At 42.5% G+C, this 17,653-nt stretch overlaps 2 protein-coding genes across 5 annotated transcripts in view; one reads left to right on the top strand and one right to left on the bottom strand.

The window, feature by feature from the left end:
* The window catches only part of LOC142101983 (class II histocompatibility antigen, M alpha chain), a 35,114-nt gene extending 31,458 nt beyond the window's left edge, over positions 1 to 3,656 (bottom strand). Inside the window, exon 1 of one of the 2 annotated variants that reach the window (XM_075186478.1) lies at positions 3,567 to 3,656. The gene's annotated coding sequence lies outside the window, so the exon portion shown is untranslated. The remainder of the gene's footprint in view (positions 1 to 3,566) is intronic. The other variant, XM_075186477.1, reaches the window with a different exon arrangement.
* A 91-nt stretch (positions 3,657 to 3,747) lies between these two features.
* On the top strand, positions 3,748 to 13,200 carry BRD2 (bromodomain containing 2). Of its 3 annotated transcripts, none has more exons than XM_075186474.1 (12): positions 3,748 to 4,261; positions 6,271 to 6,571; positions 7,982 to 8,119; positions 8,268 to 8,406; positions 8,507 to 8,703; positions 8,884 to 9,249; positions 9,570 to 9,698; positions 9,787 to 9,993; positions 10,199 to 10,440; positions 10,626 to 10,933; positions 11,367 to 11,516; positions 11,894 to 13,200. In XM_075186474.1, exons 1-12 carry the CDS (start codon positions 4,230 to 4,232, stop codon positions 12,025 to 12,027), a joined length of 2,343 nt encoding a protein of 780 aa, XP_075042575.1. In that variant the 5' UTR covers positions 3,748 to 4,229; the 3' UTR covers positions 12,028 to 13,200. The 3 variants fall into 3 exon arrangements, with proteins under 3 accessions (XP_075042575.1, XP_075042574.1, XP_075042577.1); XM_075186473.1 differs by having other exon boundaries at positions 8,881 to 9,249; XM_075186476.1 differs by lacking the exon at positions 3,748 to 4,261 and adding an exon at positions 7,189 to 7,291 and having other exon boundaries at positions 6,462 to 6,571; positions 8,881 to 9,249.
* Positions 13,201 to 17,653: the final 4,453 nt, after the last annotated feature.

Raw genomic sequence — 17,653 nt, 5'->3', positions numbered from 1 at the left:
CAATGAGTTAGCAGGGGGCAGCAGCGCTGTCCTCAGCTGCCACTGGGAGTCTCAAGTATCGGCCCGTTGCTAGGCAACGGGACGCGCATGCGTCCGCGCCGGGCGGCTGGAGGTTCCTCGTCTGGTTGCCTGGCAACCAGACGCACAAGGAGGAAATGCAGGCGACCGTCCCGAAGAGACAGCGGGACGGCGCCTGACACCCAGCTAATGTTGAAGGCAGGTGTCACTTTTCCAATACAGTAAATAGAAATGTGTCTAATCTCATTGCACATTTCATCCTAGCATGCTCTGCTAAAAGGTGCACATGAACTATTATTACCATTTCTAAAATTTAACAAGTGAGAATTTGTTGAACACAAACAAAAGGGAACTTGAGCCATTCTGGGGTCAACCGAAGGCAGCAAACAATGCTTTGTAATGCATGCAGCACAGTGGGAAAGTTTCCAGACAGTGCAAGGAGTACAACTATATTTGTCTGCACACCTCTATAGGACGAGAGGAAAAATGAGCGGAGAAACACCTTGATTGAGTGCCTTCGCAGACTGTTCCAGAGGAACTCCACGGCACATCGTTTTGAGTTGAATCTCCCACCTAGCCTCATCCATTACCTATTCTCCAGCATCTTACTGCAATGTAGCCCCCCCCCCCTCCCGTGGCTAATTCACCCAAAGTCTACCCATGCTGTGGGGTTATGGCACACTATATACTGTTAATAGGGCAACCTAGTGAGGTAAAGAGGGTGCTTGAGGAATATTATAAGCTTGCCTGAAGAGGTGGCTTTTCAGAGAACGCTTGAAGGTTTCCTGACCAGAGGAAAGTCTTATTGTGCGAGGGAAGATGTAATGAGAGTGGATGAGATCTGCAGAGCGGAGTTGTAAAGTTTGGAAATATTTTGAGACAAGGAGATGTATGCAGTTTTGTTGATGGCCTTGTATGTTGGTAGAATAATTTTATATTGGACGCTCTAAAAAACATGCAACCGATGTAGAGACTAAGAGTGGCTCAGCAGAGGAAGAATGAGTTGCAAGGAAAATCAGTCTGGCCGCTGCATGCACAATAGATCATAGGAGTTTGAGTCTGTTTAGGGGGAAGACCAGTAGAGAGTGAATTGCAATAGTCTATGCCGGAGGTAAGTGCATAAATTACGGATTTTGCAGTGTCTTGTGCAAGATATGCGCATATTCTGGAAATTTTTTTTACATGTATGTAACGTGATTTAGATATAGAGTCGATGTGGGGAACAAAGAATAGTTGTGAGTCAAGGATCACACCTAGGCATCAAGCTTGTGGGGTGTGATTTATGGTCATGTTGTCAACAGAAATAGAAATGTTAAGCTGGGTACACACTACAGAATTTTCCACCAACTTTTTATGCTGATCGATTTTACATTCCATCGATGGTACGATCGCTCGGTCCATGGACTGCATACACACTAGCCTTGTTTTAGACGATAAAGGGAAGAGCGGATGTCCCTTTAGCGACTTCTTACAGCCATGTTGTCGTGAGCAATGAGCAATCGGTCGGAAGTTTATACACACTACACAACGGAAACGAGATCGGAACGAAAATTTTTAACGGTACGACCAACCAAATGAGGCGACAATCATCCATTTGGGCAGACTTTCGACCATCATGTCACTACACACACTGACCCGACTTTTGAACGAGCGGTTGTATGTCGGCTGGTTAAAGGTAAAGCAGAAAGCCGGCGTTAAAGGTACCGTAATAACGGTAATTATGCGCACTATTACTGTAATAACGGTAATAGTGCGCAAGTGGCTTTAGTTTTGCATGTAATGCTGACAATTGAATATGCCCCTATATATGCTACCATTCCCTATACCAATGCTGTAAACACCACCTATTACGCTAAAACTTGATGCTACTCACAAGCAACCCTTCCTGAAAATACTGCAAGCACCAGGATCATTGATCCCTAAGCCTCCACATCCCTCCTGTTCACATTAGGCAACAGTGTAATCTGCATGTGGGAGCAAGGTGTCCCAAAATCATGAATGTAGATTGAACATAGCACTCAGACAGAAAACTCTTGTAATTATTTATTCACTGTTGATTCATACAGACCTATATGCATAAAAATAGGGACATTTTGCATGGAAAAGGGGTTGGGGGATTTGTGTTCCATAGAAGGAGTGTTCGAAAAACCCTGAAAGGCTACACACCCAGCGGCGTTCAATGTGTTTTTAGTTGCAATTGTATGCTTTCCAATGCACAGAAACGCATGAAAATGGAGCAAGCGGTGTTCAGAAAAACACTGCAACACCAGTTAAAAAGCAAATGGGTAGAGCACCAATGATTTTTAATGTTAAATTTGTATTTTTGTGTAAAAAAAAGGCATAATTTAGACAACTGTGGCTATTTGCCATAATGCTTAATACACTTTCACCTTTTCCTCAGGGCAGTATGACATGCTTCAGAGGATAGACAGGTTGTACTATTACTAACAAGAAACCTGTGTCAGGCAGCAGGGGGGAGCAACAGAGCCTGCAACAAGCTACCATGTTACACCCAGTCAGGACGTCGTATTATATAATATAATAACGGGGGCTCCATGTACAACCACTGTGGTGTTACAGAGCAGGTCACATACAGGATGTGCTATACACTGCCTCATGTGTGTATCTTCTGCCTTCATATAAATTATACAGGGGTCGACTATAGATCTTCGTGGGAGCAGGATTACAGAACAACGACCTTTTATTTTTTTAGTCGGCAAACTACGTGTTAATGAAAAACTCAATATGGCGATTACACGCGTTATCCCTACCACCGAATTTATAATTGTGGCGAGTATAAAGAAAACAAAGGAAAACATACGAGAGGGGTGTCCATGACAAGATTTTGTATTATATGAACGTGATTTAATCGCTTTTCGCTTGTGAGGGGGGAGTACACAGAACAATGACCAGCCGCCATTTTAGAGCAATGACTGTGCACTTACCAGAGGAGGGGGGGAGGGAGGTGTTGTAGAGCGATGGAAGAGGAAATAATAATAATAATGCAGCCGCCAGTAGGTGGCGGAAAGGATCTAGCATCCGGGGGCCGGGGCGTCCCAGAAGCTGCGGGAGAGCGGCAGCAGGGGGAGAAGAGAGCCAGAGGAAGGAGAAGCACAGCGCTTGCTGCCTCAGCTCCTTACAACAAAATGGCGGCGAGTCTAAGCAGGCGGGGGCGGCGTGTGCCTGCGGGGACGGGGAACGATATTCTGGCGTCAGGAATCGGCGGAAAACGGCTCATTCTAGAAGACGGATTTGGATTTACCGGGTCAGCAGAGTTATTTTTGAGAAGGAGTCGGGGTTGTCGGAGGAAAGCGTCGAATTGTCGTGTGCGGTCCTGGGAGCGCCCAGACGTTAAGGGACTTAATACATCTTATTGTGAGGAGAAATATTACCGACTGAGAAGAAATTGGCGTTTGAAGGGGTTTGGCGGTTTCCCTCCCCCTCAAGGTTTTGTCATTAGCTCACACTTTTGTTTACTAGACTATGTTAACAAGTTTTGAGATACGATGACGATTTAGGAGGACACGGACATTCTGTGGAGTTTTTACCGAATTTATTGTTGCGCCACAAAATGGCGGTGGTGTATATGGCCTCATGATAGCCATTACAGCTACACAACAAGATGGCGCCGTCTCCTTCAAAGCCCTGGAAGGATAAAACAACGGACACGTCACGCGATATGGAAAAACCGCCCAGTCTGAGCTCGGCTGCCTAGTAACAGCCAATGGCACCTAGCAGGACGACAGACTTCTGCATGGCTCCAGCCAATGAGAGGACAGGCTTTCTTGGGTGACGTGGAAGCTGCGCTGAGTCACTTGTCCTGGAGTCCTACGAAGGAAAGGGCGCGTCCTCGTTCTGCTGCTGCAGTAGCTGTGCTCAACGAAACCGCTAGGTGGCATTCAAACGGCAAGATACATGGCAGCCAATAGGAAAGCGCTTTTGTCCGAGTGGGCGGATGGCGTCAGAATGGATGGGGTCGGCGGCCAATGGAAGCGTTGCACCTCCCAAGGAGGCTGTCTCTGATTAACCAATCCTCAACGGCTGCTGTATTTATATAAGACCGGCCTCAGCCTTCGAGGCGCCATTTCGCTGAAGCGGAGAGCAGGAGCTGGAAGGGAGAGAGTCTGAAGTGGGGTTTTTTTTTTTGAGCCAAAGAGACCGCTACGCCCTCGGTCCGAGAGCGGGCGTCTACACAATCCGTATCCATCCGCATGGAGACAGCCCTAAACACGGCGTTTAAAAGGTACAGATGCCTGACGGACCCTCTCTGCTCTAGATCTAACCCGTTATTGTTACGTAAAACCGCATTTTTATTCAAATCGTAAGGTGCCCGCAGTAACCCCCCCTCCCTGGCCTTGCTTCCATAGTGATGGCGTCTCTTCACCCCCTACCAACACTAAACACAATCCACCTCCATCCGCCTTACCCCTTCCTCCGCAGCTGCAGCCGTTGTTGATACACACGCAGCCGGTACCGATGGTTCGCGCTCCATTCATATTGGCGGACGGAGATCATTGGCCGGGGCTCTCCCGGAGGGTTTCTTAGCTGCACCCTTGTAACTCTGCGGCGCCGCCATTTTCTTCCGGCTGCCCAGACCTTTATATCCCCCAGGGGGGAGGAGACGCTGCGTTTCCAGGCAACGGGGGGGTAACTCTGCTCAATTCATTCGTGTATCCCGGATGTCACACCTGCGGCGGTTTACCTGGCGGTTTTCTGTGCGAGGCTATCGGTTAGTTGTGTCTATGAAACGCTCGTTACTTAGCAGCAACGTTTGTTTCATTCCTACATGGTGATTACAGTGACTTCAGTTCAGTGACGTTGCCCTATTTATTAGGTTTATATTGTTCATTTGATTGTAGGTAACCTGTGCCCATTTTCTGTTTCAGCTTATGATTGAATGGATTATTTTTGTAATATCTTCAGCCACCTGGTGCAATGTATTTGGGTTTATACACGGGAATTTTAAACTTTTACACACGTTTTGGATCATGATTTTAATTTTCATGTGTTTGTTCATATTATTGGTCAGACTGCTGCGGGTCTATTACTGACAGCAAGCTGATTTTGTATGCTGGGTGGCTGTGAGGTCAGATCAAATTTTACCTAATAAACACAGGACACTAGTGCAGGAGAGGAAGCAGATTGCTAACTACGATTTTGTATTCTATTGATACTGGTTTCTATGGTGATTTTATACACAAAGCATTTGTAGTCCAGTAATAGTACAGTATAATGTGTTCTTCCAGTAGATGAAGCAGTTACAGTGTTTATTACTGTTAGATGTGTGTTCTGTATTCTGTACCATCCATATTGATATCCTTGCAGTTTAGTTTGCTGTAATGTTTATCTGTGCAGCAATGAAAGAGCTTTGGGTCACAAGGTATGAGGTCACTGCTGTATACACAGGGATGTTTGTGTCTAATAGTTGTGCCGGGTAGGGTGAGTCAACACTTCCTGGTGTGTGATGTGTCAGGGGATTTAAAATGATCACTTTTACTGGAGTGTATTGATGTTGATCTCTACATTGCTAGTGTTATTTGCCAGGAGTTATGCCAGAGGATGGAATGGTTCATAGTGTTGCAGCTTCTCAGCATGTATTGAAATTGTTGCCACATTTTGTCATGTGATCGTCCCGTTTAGGAGGCAGGTTAAAATAAATCTTAATGTGACAACCATGGTCTGTCCTGAGTCACCCTGTGTACTATGGCCTTCTACTTTACCTTGATAATCTATTTACTTATAAATTGACGATGATGGAAAATCGGTGACATAGCAGTTCAATATGCGAATTGTCTAATGGCTACAATATAACATCCCAGTTAGTGTAGGATGATTTAAGTAAGTGGTGTGCAAAGTTAAAAAAAACATTGTAAGTGGATATTATAATTTGAATGTCACGCCAGTGTCTGGTATACTTTGTGTCCTCCTGGAGTTGGGACATAGCATTTTAATGCTAATCTGGTGCCGTTTACTGCTGTTGCATCAGTCTATGGCTAGTGATTTACTCTCAGCAAGCAACATAGTACCCATATGAATGTATACATGCAATCATGTGGAGAAATTCGTTTTCCTAATCTTTGTTGGTAAACTGAATTTAAAACGAGCACTTATACAATGTGCTCTCTTACTAAGAATTAATTTTGTCTGGTAAACGTAATATATTAAAGTAATCAATGAGCATGGATAAAATAATGGCAGTAGGATATGCTAAACTGTAAAACAAATCGACTAAACACTTTCTCACATCTGCAGGCCTCCTTTGGATTTAAATCATGGTATGATGGGCCAGTCTGTGGAGGGAACACCAGGAAAACGTATTCGCAAGCCCTCTCTTTTATACGAAGACTTTGAGGGCCCAAACATGACTTCCAGTGTGTTTAATCACACGCCACAAGTCAATCCACCACATCCTGAAATTAGCAATCCCAAAAAGCCTGGCCGCTCAACAAATCAGTTGCAGTACTTGCACAAATTCGTTATGAAGTCTTTATGGAAGCACCAGTTCTCGTGGCCCTTCCGCGGGCCTGTGGATGCTGTAAAGCTGGGTTTACCGGTACGTTTCAGGGTTGTTTATGTTGACTTGGTAATTCAAAGTATGTATTTAATAACCATCGGTTACACAGCAAGGGATCGGACACTTGAGGTGTAGTTATATGTGATACCACCTGTCGTCTGCTTCAGCAGATTACAACACTTTTCAAGTAGCATTCTCAGCATTTACCATTATGCTCTCCCCAGCACAAACACAAGACATATTTTCACTTTAAAGACAGATTGCTTACACAACCTGATGACAGCTCTGGGTTTGAGGCGTCTGGTGCTGAGGGGCTCAGGGCACGTTGCTTGATAAATGTATTATTGAGGATCCTTGTCTTGTCACTGCTCTAACTTTGTGTAAAAGTATAGAGCAGATTGCCTAAGAGGGTTGTGGGTTCATATTATTTTTATTTATTTTTCTCCCTCTTATTTATACATAATGGATAGACAAACACAATTCATTCAGCTTTTCTTTATACCTTGCACTCCACTGGCCCATCCATCCCTACAAATGTATGGATGTCTTGATGCACGCTACGTAGTTAAAGCTTATGATATAGTCGCCACCCTATATTTTGTGAATTGGTTGATTTACTTTGTGAAATGCAAATTTCCAATTGATACGTTTTGCAGATCTGCACATCCATGAATTTGTACAGGAACCCAAGTGTGAAAGTATTTAACGCTACACATACTGAGATGTCTTGGATTAGAAGTATGAAGGTACATTAAACTGGTAGGTGTCCTATTATTTAGCTTCTAGAATACAGTCATACTTTGCCCTGCACCACCTAACCATCTTGTCATTCTGCTATGTTTGGCAAATCTGTCACCCATCAAACCTCTGCAGTAGTTCTAAGCCTCCAGCATGAACTGTGCTGCAGAGCAGGACAGGACTCGGGCTGCCATCTTTTTGGTGGACCCCATCATCTGTTTAAGTTTTTAATTCCGTTCTATCGTTTGTCAGGGCTTAAATAAAGTTGTGAGGAATAAAAATAGTAACTATACCCATAGTTTGTTTTTAACTCCCATGTGTCTCCAACATCAATCTACCTGCTAGGAATGTGACAGTTGCATAAGTTTTCAACCCTCTAAATGTCCCAGAGCTGTCATCAGGTCCTATGTACACAGAAGCAGTCATTACTGGGTTAGCGTTCACTGTCCACAGGGTCTGTTGTACACTTTGGGGAAGATGCAGCCGTTATTGGGAACTAACAGGTTTTGGGTTATTTTTGGGTCTGTTATTTTGGTGTATAATATGAAAAGATGTGTCCATGGTGTTTTGGTTGTGGTATTACTACAGAGAAAATGATTCTTAATATTTAGAATTGTATATTATGATTGTAGGATATATTCAGAATGTTGGGATAGAGCTCACCATCGCTCTTGCTTTTTCTCCATCTTTGGTGGCTGGTTGTCTCTACAGGACTATCATAAGATCATCAAGCAACCAATGGACATGGGCACCATCAAGAAAAGATTAGAGAACAACTATTACTGGAGTGCATTGGAGTGTATGCAGGACTTTAACACTATGTTCACTAACTGCTACATCTACAATAAGGTGAGGACAGCTTCCTGTATTTTATTTGTTTTTTTTATGTAGCCTTTAAATGCATCCAATTTTTTTTATTTTTTTACTGTGCAGACAAATCATTTTGAAGAGCTAGTTATACACTCAATATCTAAAGATGATGTCTTTTATATTAAAGCCCACTGATGACATTGTACTAATGGCCCAAAGCCTGGAGAAGATGTTCCTGCAGAAAGTAGCACAGATGCCCCAAGAAGAGCAAGAGATCCCAAACACTGCTACCAAGAGCAAACATGTGAAGGGCAACAAATCTCCAGGTAAATATTTTTCTACGTAACACTTTTACGTGCACCGCTAAAGGATAGGGCATATATTGTTAACTCGCTGGATTATAACCTCTTATATTTACATCCACAGGTGGGATCACAACTGCACACCAAGTGCCGGCTATCTCCTCCATGTCTCAGTCTTCACTTTACCCAAGCTCCCCAGAAGCTCCAACCACCATCATTAATTTACCACACCCACCAGTTCTCTCTAGTCCTATCCTGAAATCCATGCCCTCTTCTCAGGCTCTGTCGGTTGTTCCAGCGACCACACAACCAAGTGCGAAGGTATAACTTTTAAAATGCTACAAGTTGGTTCTGCATTCAGATTTTTTTGTGTTACTAGCCTTCTATCTTGGTAACTCTTTTTAAATTTTGTGGTAGCCTTGGATGGGTAACCTGTTTTTATGGAAAGGGCAAATGTGTTTATGACCTTCCAAGTTGACTGATGTGTTCTTCTGACAGAAGAAAGGTGTGAAGAGGAAAGCAGACACTACAACACCGACCACCACAGCTATTATTGCTACCAGTGGAGATTCTTTCCCTCTAACGCCACCTGATCTTAAACCTTCTAAGATCCCTGCCCGGCGGGAAAGTGGCCGGCCCATCAAGCCACCTCGTAAAGACTTGCCTGACTCTCAGCAGCATCAGACCTCCAAGAAGGGAAAACTGTCTGAACAACTCAAATACTGCAACGGCATCCTCAAAGAACTTCTCTCCAAGAAACATGCAGCTTATGCGTGGCCATTCTACAAACCAGTGGATGCCTCTGCTCTAGGACTGCACGATTACCATGATCTCATCAAACATCCCATGGACCTCAGCACCATCAAGGTGGGGTTAGGGGCAGGGAGCCAGCACAAATCTTATAGGGCATTACTGTAAGATAAACATAAGCCTGTCCAGACGATCCATGTTCTTTCATGACCTGTGTTATTTATGTGCATGTTCTATTTGACAGGCAAACATTAAATCTTTATACGGTGAAAGTGTTTGGTTAATGGTCTCCTAGCTTGTCTTGGAGTAAAAGGTCCAGACTTTGACCATCTCTGTGACACAGGATAAAACATAATGAATAGTCTGTGGGATCTCTATTGAATGTAGGTAATTATTGTATGGGTGATGACCATACTCATCGGCCTCTCTTTCTACAGAAAAAGATGGAAAATAGAGAATTCCATGATGCTCAAGAGTTTGCAGCAGACGTTCGACTAATGTTCTCAAACTGTTACAAATATAATCCCCCAGATCACGATGTTGTGGCAATGGCCAGAAAGCTGCAGGTGAAAATTTGTTCTTTGTACTTGTCACTACTATTCAATTTTTCATTGTAGTTGTTCTGTACTCATAAATTCATGATCTGCTTTCCAGGATGTGTTTGAATTCAGTTATGCCAAGATGCCAGATGAGCCTATTGCAGTGAATCCCCCTACGACCTCCTCACAACAGCCCGCCTCAGATTCCAAATCCTCCTCTGATTCCTCCAGTGAGAGTAGCAGTGAAAGTTCAGATGAGAGCGAGAGCTCGGACGACTCTGAGGAGGAGAGAGCAAATAGACTGGCAGAACTTCAGGAGCAGGTACGCATGGGTTATTTCAGTAGCTGCTGTATTACCAAGGTGTGAAGCACACAGGTTGTGTATTTATCGCAGTAACTGATCTGTAGATGCTTCTCCAGACCGTTGCATTGTTTGTAGCAATGTGGTACGAGGAACGTTGCACTAAATCTGTCCTCTATAGAGCCATTTCCGTAAGTTAATGTTTTAACAAAATATTTATTTTCAGCTTCGCGCGGTACATGAGCAGCTGGCTGCTCTCTCCCAGGGCCCGATCTCCAAGCCTAAAAAGAAGCGTGAAAAAAAAGAGAAGAAGAAAAAGAAGAAATCTGATAAGCGGAAAGGGAAAGACGATGATGAATGGAGGTGTGGCAAAATGCGATCTTCCCAGAATAAAAAATCCTCCAAGAAGTCTAGTTCTGGTGGGACCACTAGCACAAGCAGCAGCTCCACGACCCCGGCTATCTCAAAGTGAGCAGCATTGTTTAATGAGTCCTTTAAGTAGCTGTTTGCAAGTAATAAGTGAAGGTTTTTTTTCAAATATTCCGATTAATATCATTTTCTCACATAATGGAGGATCCATCGTAGTTTAGATTTTCAGTATTCTATTACTGTTTTCGTTTGTGGCTTTAATAACTGATTTTATATTATTTCAGGAGCTCCAAGAAATCCTCTGCAAAACCACTGCCTCCGCCTCCACCTGTCATGTATGACTCCGATGAGGAGGACGAGTGCAAGCCCATGACCTATGATGAGAAGCGGCAGCTGAGCTTAGATATTAACAAGTTGCCTGGAGAGAAGCTGGGCCGGGTGGTTCACATCATTCAATCTCGGGAGCCCTCATTGCGAGATTCCAACCCGGAAGAGATAGAGATTGACTTTGAGACTTTAAAACCTTCCACTCTCCGTGAGCTGGAGAGATATGTGATGTCCTGTCTCCGGAAGAAGCCTAGAAAGCCCTACAGTGAGTGTCACATTCATGATGATGGAAAGCATAGTTCCTGCTGTATCTTGTTATAAAGTTGAATTGTATAGATAAGAAAAAGATGGGAACATCGTCCATATTCTGTAGTTGCTTATATAGAATGTAAATTTATATGATCTTTGTGCCATAGTAGACTAGTTCAGGGACTGGTTGCTCTTTTTCTGGACTGTATTGTGAAGTCCAGCACATGTTTGAATTATTGTCACACAGACTTGTTAAGAAAACATAAAGTTGCAGAGCAGCTAAAGTCAAATGTTACGGTTCTATTGTCTAGACTAAAGTTTTCTAAATGCAATGGTAAAAGTGGCTAAAAGCGCCATATATCTGTATACTTCATATATCTGCATACTTTGTATTGATAATGGGTTGTGCATTTCAAGCTAACACAATGTCTGTCTTTGTCATTCCTCAGCTCCTCTTAACGCTGCGCTCTCTGCAGCACTGAAGAAGACTGTGGGTAAAACAAAGGAGGAGATTGCTCTAGAGAAGAAAAGGGAGCTGGAGAAGAGACTACAGGATGTCAGTGGACAACTGAACTCCACAAAGAAGCCTCCCAAAAAAGGTGAGCAACACTCGTTTCTGTTAATAATAATAATTGCAGTGATAGAATGAACGTTGTATAGTGAGAGTTAATCCTCGTAATGTGGCCATTTATCTATGACTGGTACTCGCAAACCACACTAAATAAAACTAAGTGCTATTTATTATACACTGTTCATAAACATGAACATGATTTGTATTTTTATTTTATTTTTTTACTGGTGAGAAGAGATGTTCTTGTAATAAATAATCAGTTTAGAAAACCGAAACTCCAAATAAAATTCTCCTTAACTATATAACAAAGCACCAATTTGGATATTCTTTTCAAGCATGTGTAGAAGTTAGTAGTTTAACACTGTTATTAATCTAATGTATAAATTTAACATGTTTGTTTCACAGCTCACGAGAAGGCGGAATCAGCCCAGCCGGTTTCTGTCTCTCGTCTCAGTGCTTCCAGCTCCAGTTCTGATTCTGACAGTAGCAGCAGTTCCACTTCCAGCTCTTCAGATACCAGTGACTCCGATTCTGGCTGAGGGATGGGTGGGGGGCAGAATATAGTGACTTTACTTTCCACTGGAGCAGGGTAGGAAGGCTGGATATCTGCTTCATAAGTGGTTCTAAAAGGATCTGCAGGCACAGATCTTCATGAACCAGACTGACACCCTTTGGGGGGGGGGGGGGGGGACAAACTGAGGCCTTTGGTGTTTAGTGAACTGTCTGCCTATCCCACAGCTAGTTGTACACATCAGCTCCGCTGGGGAAACTCCTGGAACATGAGGAATCGCCCTTAATATCGGACTTGTGACTCCTGATTGGAATACACAAACAAGGCATTATTGAGGGTGGGAGGGGACATGGCAGAGATGATGCAGTGTCCTTATTTATCCTGTTTACAAGTTCTCATGGAGCGCACAGACACCTGGAAGAGTTTGGCTTGTCGGGGGCAGGTCTATTTCAGAAGCCCTCTGATGTGGTTGTTGCTCAGTGCAGTGTTAAAAGTTGATTCTCCCAAGTTTTCTTTTGTATGGCGCACACTACAGTAAGGCTCTCGGGATAACGGCTCGGTTGCCAGAGTCTTGCTGATGAATGTGGGTGGTTTTTCTTTTCTTTAGGGAATTTTAACATGCAAAGAGGGACCTGCCCAAGGGTCCAGAAAACATTGTCCTTCAAAATTACAGACAATTTCAAGGCACTTGGAAGAGTTTTTTTTTTTTAATACCTGAAGTTAGAAGAAGCCCTTCAGCCCTTTTACTGCATGTCGGTGTAGGCGGTGGCTGGTTATGTCTCTGGACAAGATCATCCGTATCGAGCATCCCACCTACAGAACTCCTGCGTAGCCTTTTTCTTTTTTGTTTCTTCTTTTTTTAATTTATTTTAAACAAGCAAGAGAAGGAAAAACTTTATTCTTTGTTTTATAATGTAAAATAATTACAGAGGGCTCCCTGTTGATACAGGGGCCAGTGTAGATGTAAGATTTTATAAGCCTGTATATATATGTGTGTGTATATTATTCCAAGTTGCACAAGCAGCATGTTTCTCAATGTAAAGGGTGACCTTATTTTTTACCTGGGAAAATTGTTTTTATTTTCTTCCTAATCATTGTTTTGTTTGTCGCTATGTATAAATCTGTCTCTACTCTTTGTCTCTTGTATCTGTTGAAACCCTTTAGTTTGGAAACATGTAAATAAAGAAAAATATACTTCCAACCAGTATGGTCAACTTTTGTTTGTTTTTATCATCGATTATTACATCCTTAGACTGGGGGAGGGGGACAGACTGTAACTGTTTTTGGGGGTAATTTCTGTGCACATTTCCAGTTATTACGGTACCCTGACATCGTGGTTGTCTTCCCGCACCTCTATGGGTTGTGAGGAGACATAGAGGTGCGACATTTGAATTCCTCCCCCCTGTCACCTTTAGGGTTTGTAAAGCAAAAAATAAAGTTGCACTCAGTGAGGTGTATCATAGTCCCCATTAATGTAATTATGATAGCTGCAAAGTACATTTCTAAATAACGTCTTTATCGGTATATCATCCAGCCATACGGATTAGAAATCTGGATACATTTATGCTGTGTGCCTATATCTGCTATTACATACTTGGCCAGCAGAGGACAATATAAAGTATAGTCCAGTGGATTCCAAACTTTCTCAGTTAGAGGCACCCTTAGGGTCCCCTGTTTTGCTTAAAAACAGCCCTTGCCGAGGCACCCCTGTGAGATTGCCACGGCACACAGTTTGGGAACCACTGGTATAGTCACTACAAATAGCATAGTATGGCATATTTTACTTGTGTGTTTTACGGTTTTGTTTTTCTTCTAGAGAGATCAGATAAAGTTTAACCTATTCTCATGAGATTTCTGATATCTGGTTAGTTAGTGACTGGGACATGCCAATTATAGGTCTTGTCTATTCAGGGCAGAATTTGTAGCTTAGGTCCTAAAGAATTTTTTTTTCCGTCTGGTGACGTGAACTGTCCGTGTGCAGGTTTACGCTGACTAAGGCTCACCTAGTTGGAAAAGCTTATGACCCCACTGATATCTGCTAAACACTGGGTGACTTACAGCTAAATTTGGCAGCCGTCCGTTTACCCATGAGAAGCTGGAAGTGTTTCGTTGGTTTTTAGTTACTACTACTAAAGCAGAGCACATAAAGTATCTAATTTAGGTGAACATCAAGCTGGAAGGTGCAATTTTGCACCTTGGCAAAACCAAATGTTTCACTGCACAGGGGGATTTAAAACTGCCCGGTTGTCCACATTACATTTTGGGCCGCCTGGTCAGTAGGGGGGAGCAACACCCGCCCGTAACCACTACACTTACTATTTAGAGCGCCCTGAAGTGAAAAAAACGTCAGGACGCTGCAAGAACAGGAGCTGTATTGACAAGAGGAGCCGACACGGGTGCAGGTAATTAAAGTACAGAGGGATGGTGAGAAGGGGAAGGGGGGGGGGGGGGGCTGGAGACTAGAGGGGGCTGTTGAGAAGGGAGGGCTGTAGGGAAGGGGGGACTGATGAGAAAGGGGGCTGGAGACTAGAGGGGGCTGTTGAAAAGGGGACTGATGAGAAGGGGGCTGTTGAGAAAGGGGGCTGATGACCAGAGGAGGCGGGGGGGCTGGTGATAGGAGGTTGGAGTTTCAGGCGGCAGGAGGGTGGTGATAAGGGGAAATTTGTTATAGTATGATACATACTATAAAAACAGGTAATAAAAAAATAATTTAGTAAAATATTAATTTGCAATAATAATCTCTATTAAATGTGAGGAGAGTTGTAACCACATGTAACAGACATGTGTATTACATGGGAATGTTAATAATTTAAAGACATTGCTGTGAGGGGTGAAATTGGTCTGTTTGTTAAATGTGAAGGTTATTAATTTAATGTCTGGGATGATGGGGGGCTATGTTTGTTTATTAAATGGGAATGTTATTAATTTATTATAGGGGATTGGTTGGGGGGAAGGAGGCTTTTAATTTAATGTCGGGCTGGTTATGGGGAAGGAGGCCTAATTATTAAACATGGGTGCTATTAATTTGATGTCGGTACTATATGGAGAAAAATAGACATTACACTTAAATGCTATTAATTAAATTCTGGAGCTGATTGGTTGGAAGTAGTCCTGTTTATTAAACAGAAAAAGCTACTGATTTAATGTCCGTCTGGTTGTGGGGAGGGAGGCCTAGATTCTTCACTCACTGCTCAACTTTTCAGAAGGTGAATAATAACTATCTCTTATCCAAACAGGACCCCAACATTCCAGGATCCGGCCAAGCAGTCACGGAGGATAAGACCAGCAGGCACAAGACACCGGCGATGTGTAACCGCTGATAGGCAGTATCTACTCCCACAAAGGTACGTTGTGGAGGAAGGGAACCTGGTGGTCCATGGGGAACGCGGTGCAGGAGCCTATGCAGTCCGCACATAGCGGCATCACATACTACTCGATATGGCCGTGTCATCCATTGATAGAATATACAGCTTGTAGTACAATAATCTATCAATGGGTGATGCAGGCAGAATCCAGTAGTATGTGATGGCCGCCTAAGCGCGGACTGCATAGGCTGCCTAAACCGCGTTTCTGTAATGACAGTTCTACAGGGCTCCTCCCCTAGACTACAGGAGCCTGGGAGCAACAAATGACTGTGTGTGAGTGCGATCACCATCGTATTGATGTTCCCAGGGTGTCAGATTATAATCCATTATAATCAGACAGCTATGTGAAAAAGGGAAGGAACATATACAATAAAATGCAATATAAAGGGGGGTTTGTTTTTTGTTGCATTATTTATTTTCATTGTTTAATATTTACATTTATAATAATAAAAGTACCGCCGGATTAAGCAACACTAACATAACTTCTTTTTTTATATTGAGAAATATATATTATAGCGAAAACTACCCTTTAAGGATAGGCCGCTACTTATGGGCCAGTGCTGTGTGCTTGTCCTCCGGGCTGAAGTCTGCCCGCCAGCCCCTGCTTGATAAACTTCATAAAGGTTATCATATGCCTTGTCACAAAGTCTATTGGATGCCAGAATTTTTTGTACACACGACGGACAAGTGCTACAAATTTTAGACTTGTTGCAACTGGAATCCATATTCTCACCATCATTAAGCAATAGCACAAGAAAACAATTACAATATTACTTGATCTTTGCTGATTTGTGGAGACAGTTTAATAATCCCTTCCAATGCTTCATCTTCAAGGCCCTTGTCTGCAATAGTTTTAAACTTTGCTTGGTCCAAGCAGGATAAATCTTTATACAACTATTGCGTGAATCTAGTGAGTGGACAATGAGGTCCATTATTAGGTTAAACACATTTACTCGAAAATCAGCTGGAGAATCTCAGGAATTTCCTTCATCATCCATAAGCTCATCTGTCAGTCTGTTCTTCCTCTCTGCCTCTTAACTGGCAATGTTGTTTCCAAAGAGTCAATTTCCAAAGTTTGATTTTCATCCACATTCAGCTGTGAAATCTTGTCATTATATTTATTTACAAATTCCAATGCTTTGCTGTGAACGTTATCAAATGTTCTTGTCTGTTCCTTCAACTTTGTTGTAACTGAATCTACCAAACTCCATGCAGTAAACATATCTAAACCACTTGTCTGTAAATATCTTGATAACGGGGCTGTAGTTTCAAATATACACAAGTAACTAAATGATGTCAATATTCTTTCAAACTTTAGAAGACTTTGAAGTAAAACATTTGCTTCTTGTTTTGTTTTTGCATCAAACCTTTCTGAATCTTGTATCATTGATAAACATGTCAAGAGATTTACAAAAGTACTGACAGCGGCACCATCAAAACATCCAAATACAGTTGTTCCTGCATTGGATTTCCCTGACCATCTTGTCTCCCCAATTAGCTTTAATCGTTTCAATTCTTTCTTGTCCTAGATGTTTTCCTGCAACTTCTATCCGTACAGCCGTTCTCTGTATGATGTTTTTATAAAAGTTGCTAAATTCTGGAGAAACTTGAGAAAAGAAACTGCAACATTTTGGTGTTTCAGTTATCACCAAATTCAAGACATGGGCACAGCACCATATATGAACAGACTGATCAGCCACATCAGTCATTTTACTTTGTAAACCCATTATACTGGCCATGGGAGCTTACAGCTCCATCTGTACTATCAGTCAAACATTTTTTTGGGGATCAATTTTAAGATGCTGTAATGTCAGTCAATAGATCAAAAAGTCCCTGTCCTGTACCATCATTACTTGGTGCAACTGAAAGAGGTCGCTCACAGATAACATCTTTAAGAACATACCGAATAATAATGCTAAACTGATTGATGGATGATGATTGATGGATGAATTATCTTGTGTTGAATCAACTTGAATAGACGAAGCACAATCAAACTGAGGCAGATGCAATGAAAAATATTTGCTGTCTTTGAAATGTATGCAATGCACATCACAACCCAGGCTGGGATTCCCAGCTAAGCTTCATTGCACAGTCGTAATAGTAAAGATCTGAGCCTATATAACGTATGCGTCGGCCTCACATGACCCGAATCAGAATTATTTCAGAATTGTTTATTATTTTCTTACATATAAAGTATCCTCGAAGAATGATTTTGCTAAAATAGTAATACAAAGTAAGTTTTAGTTGCATACAGTAATAATATAGGAACTTCTATTTTATTTTCAAGCT

This window comes from Mixophyes fleayi, chromosome 9 (assembly GCF_038048845.1).
Source record: "Mixophyes fleayi isolate aMixFle1 chromosome 9, aMixFle1.hap1, whole genome shotgun sequence".
Taxonomy (NCBI): Eukaryota; Metazoa; Chordata; class Amphibia; order Anura; family Limnodynastidae; genus Mixophyes; species Mixophyes fleayi.
Note: the sequence above shows the minus strand (reverse complement) of the source record. Positions and strands in the feature narration are given on the sequence as shown.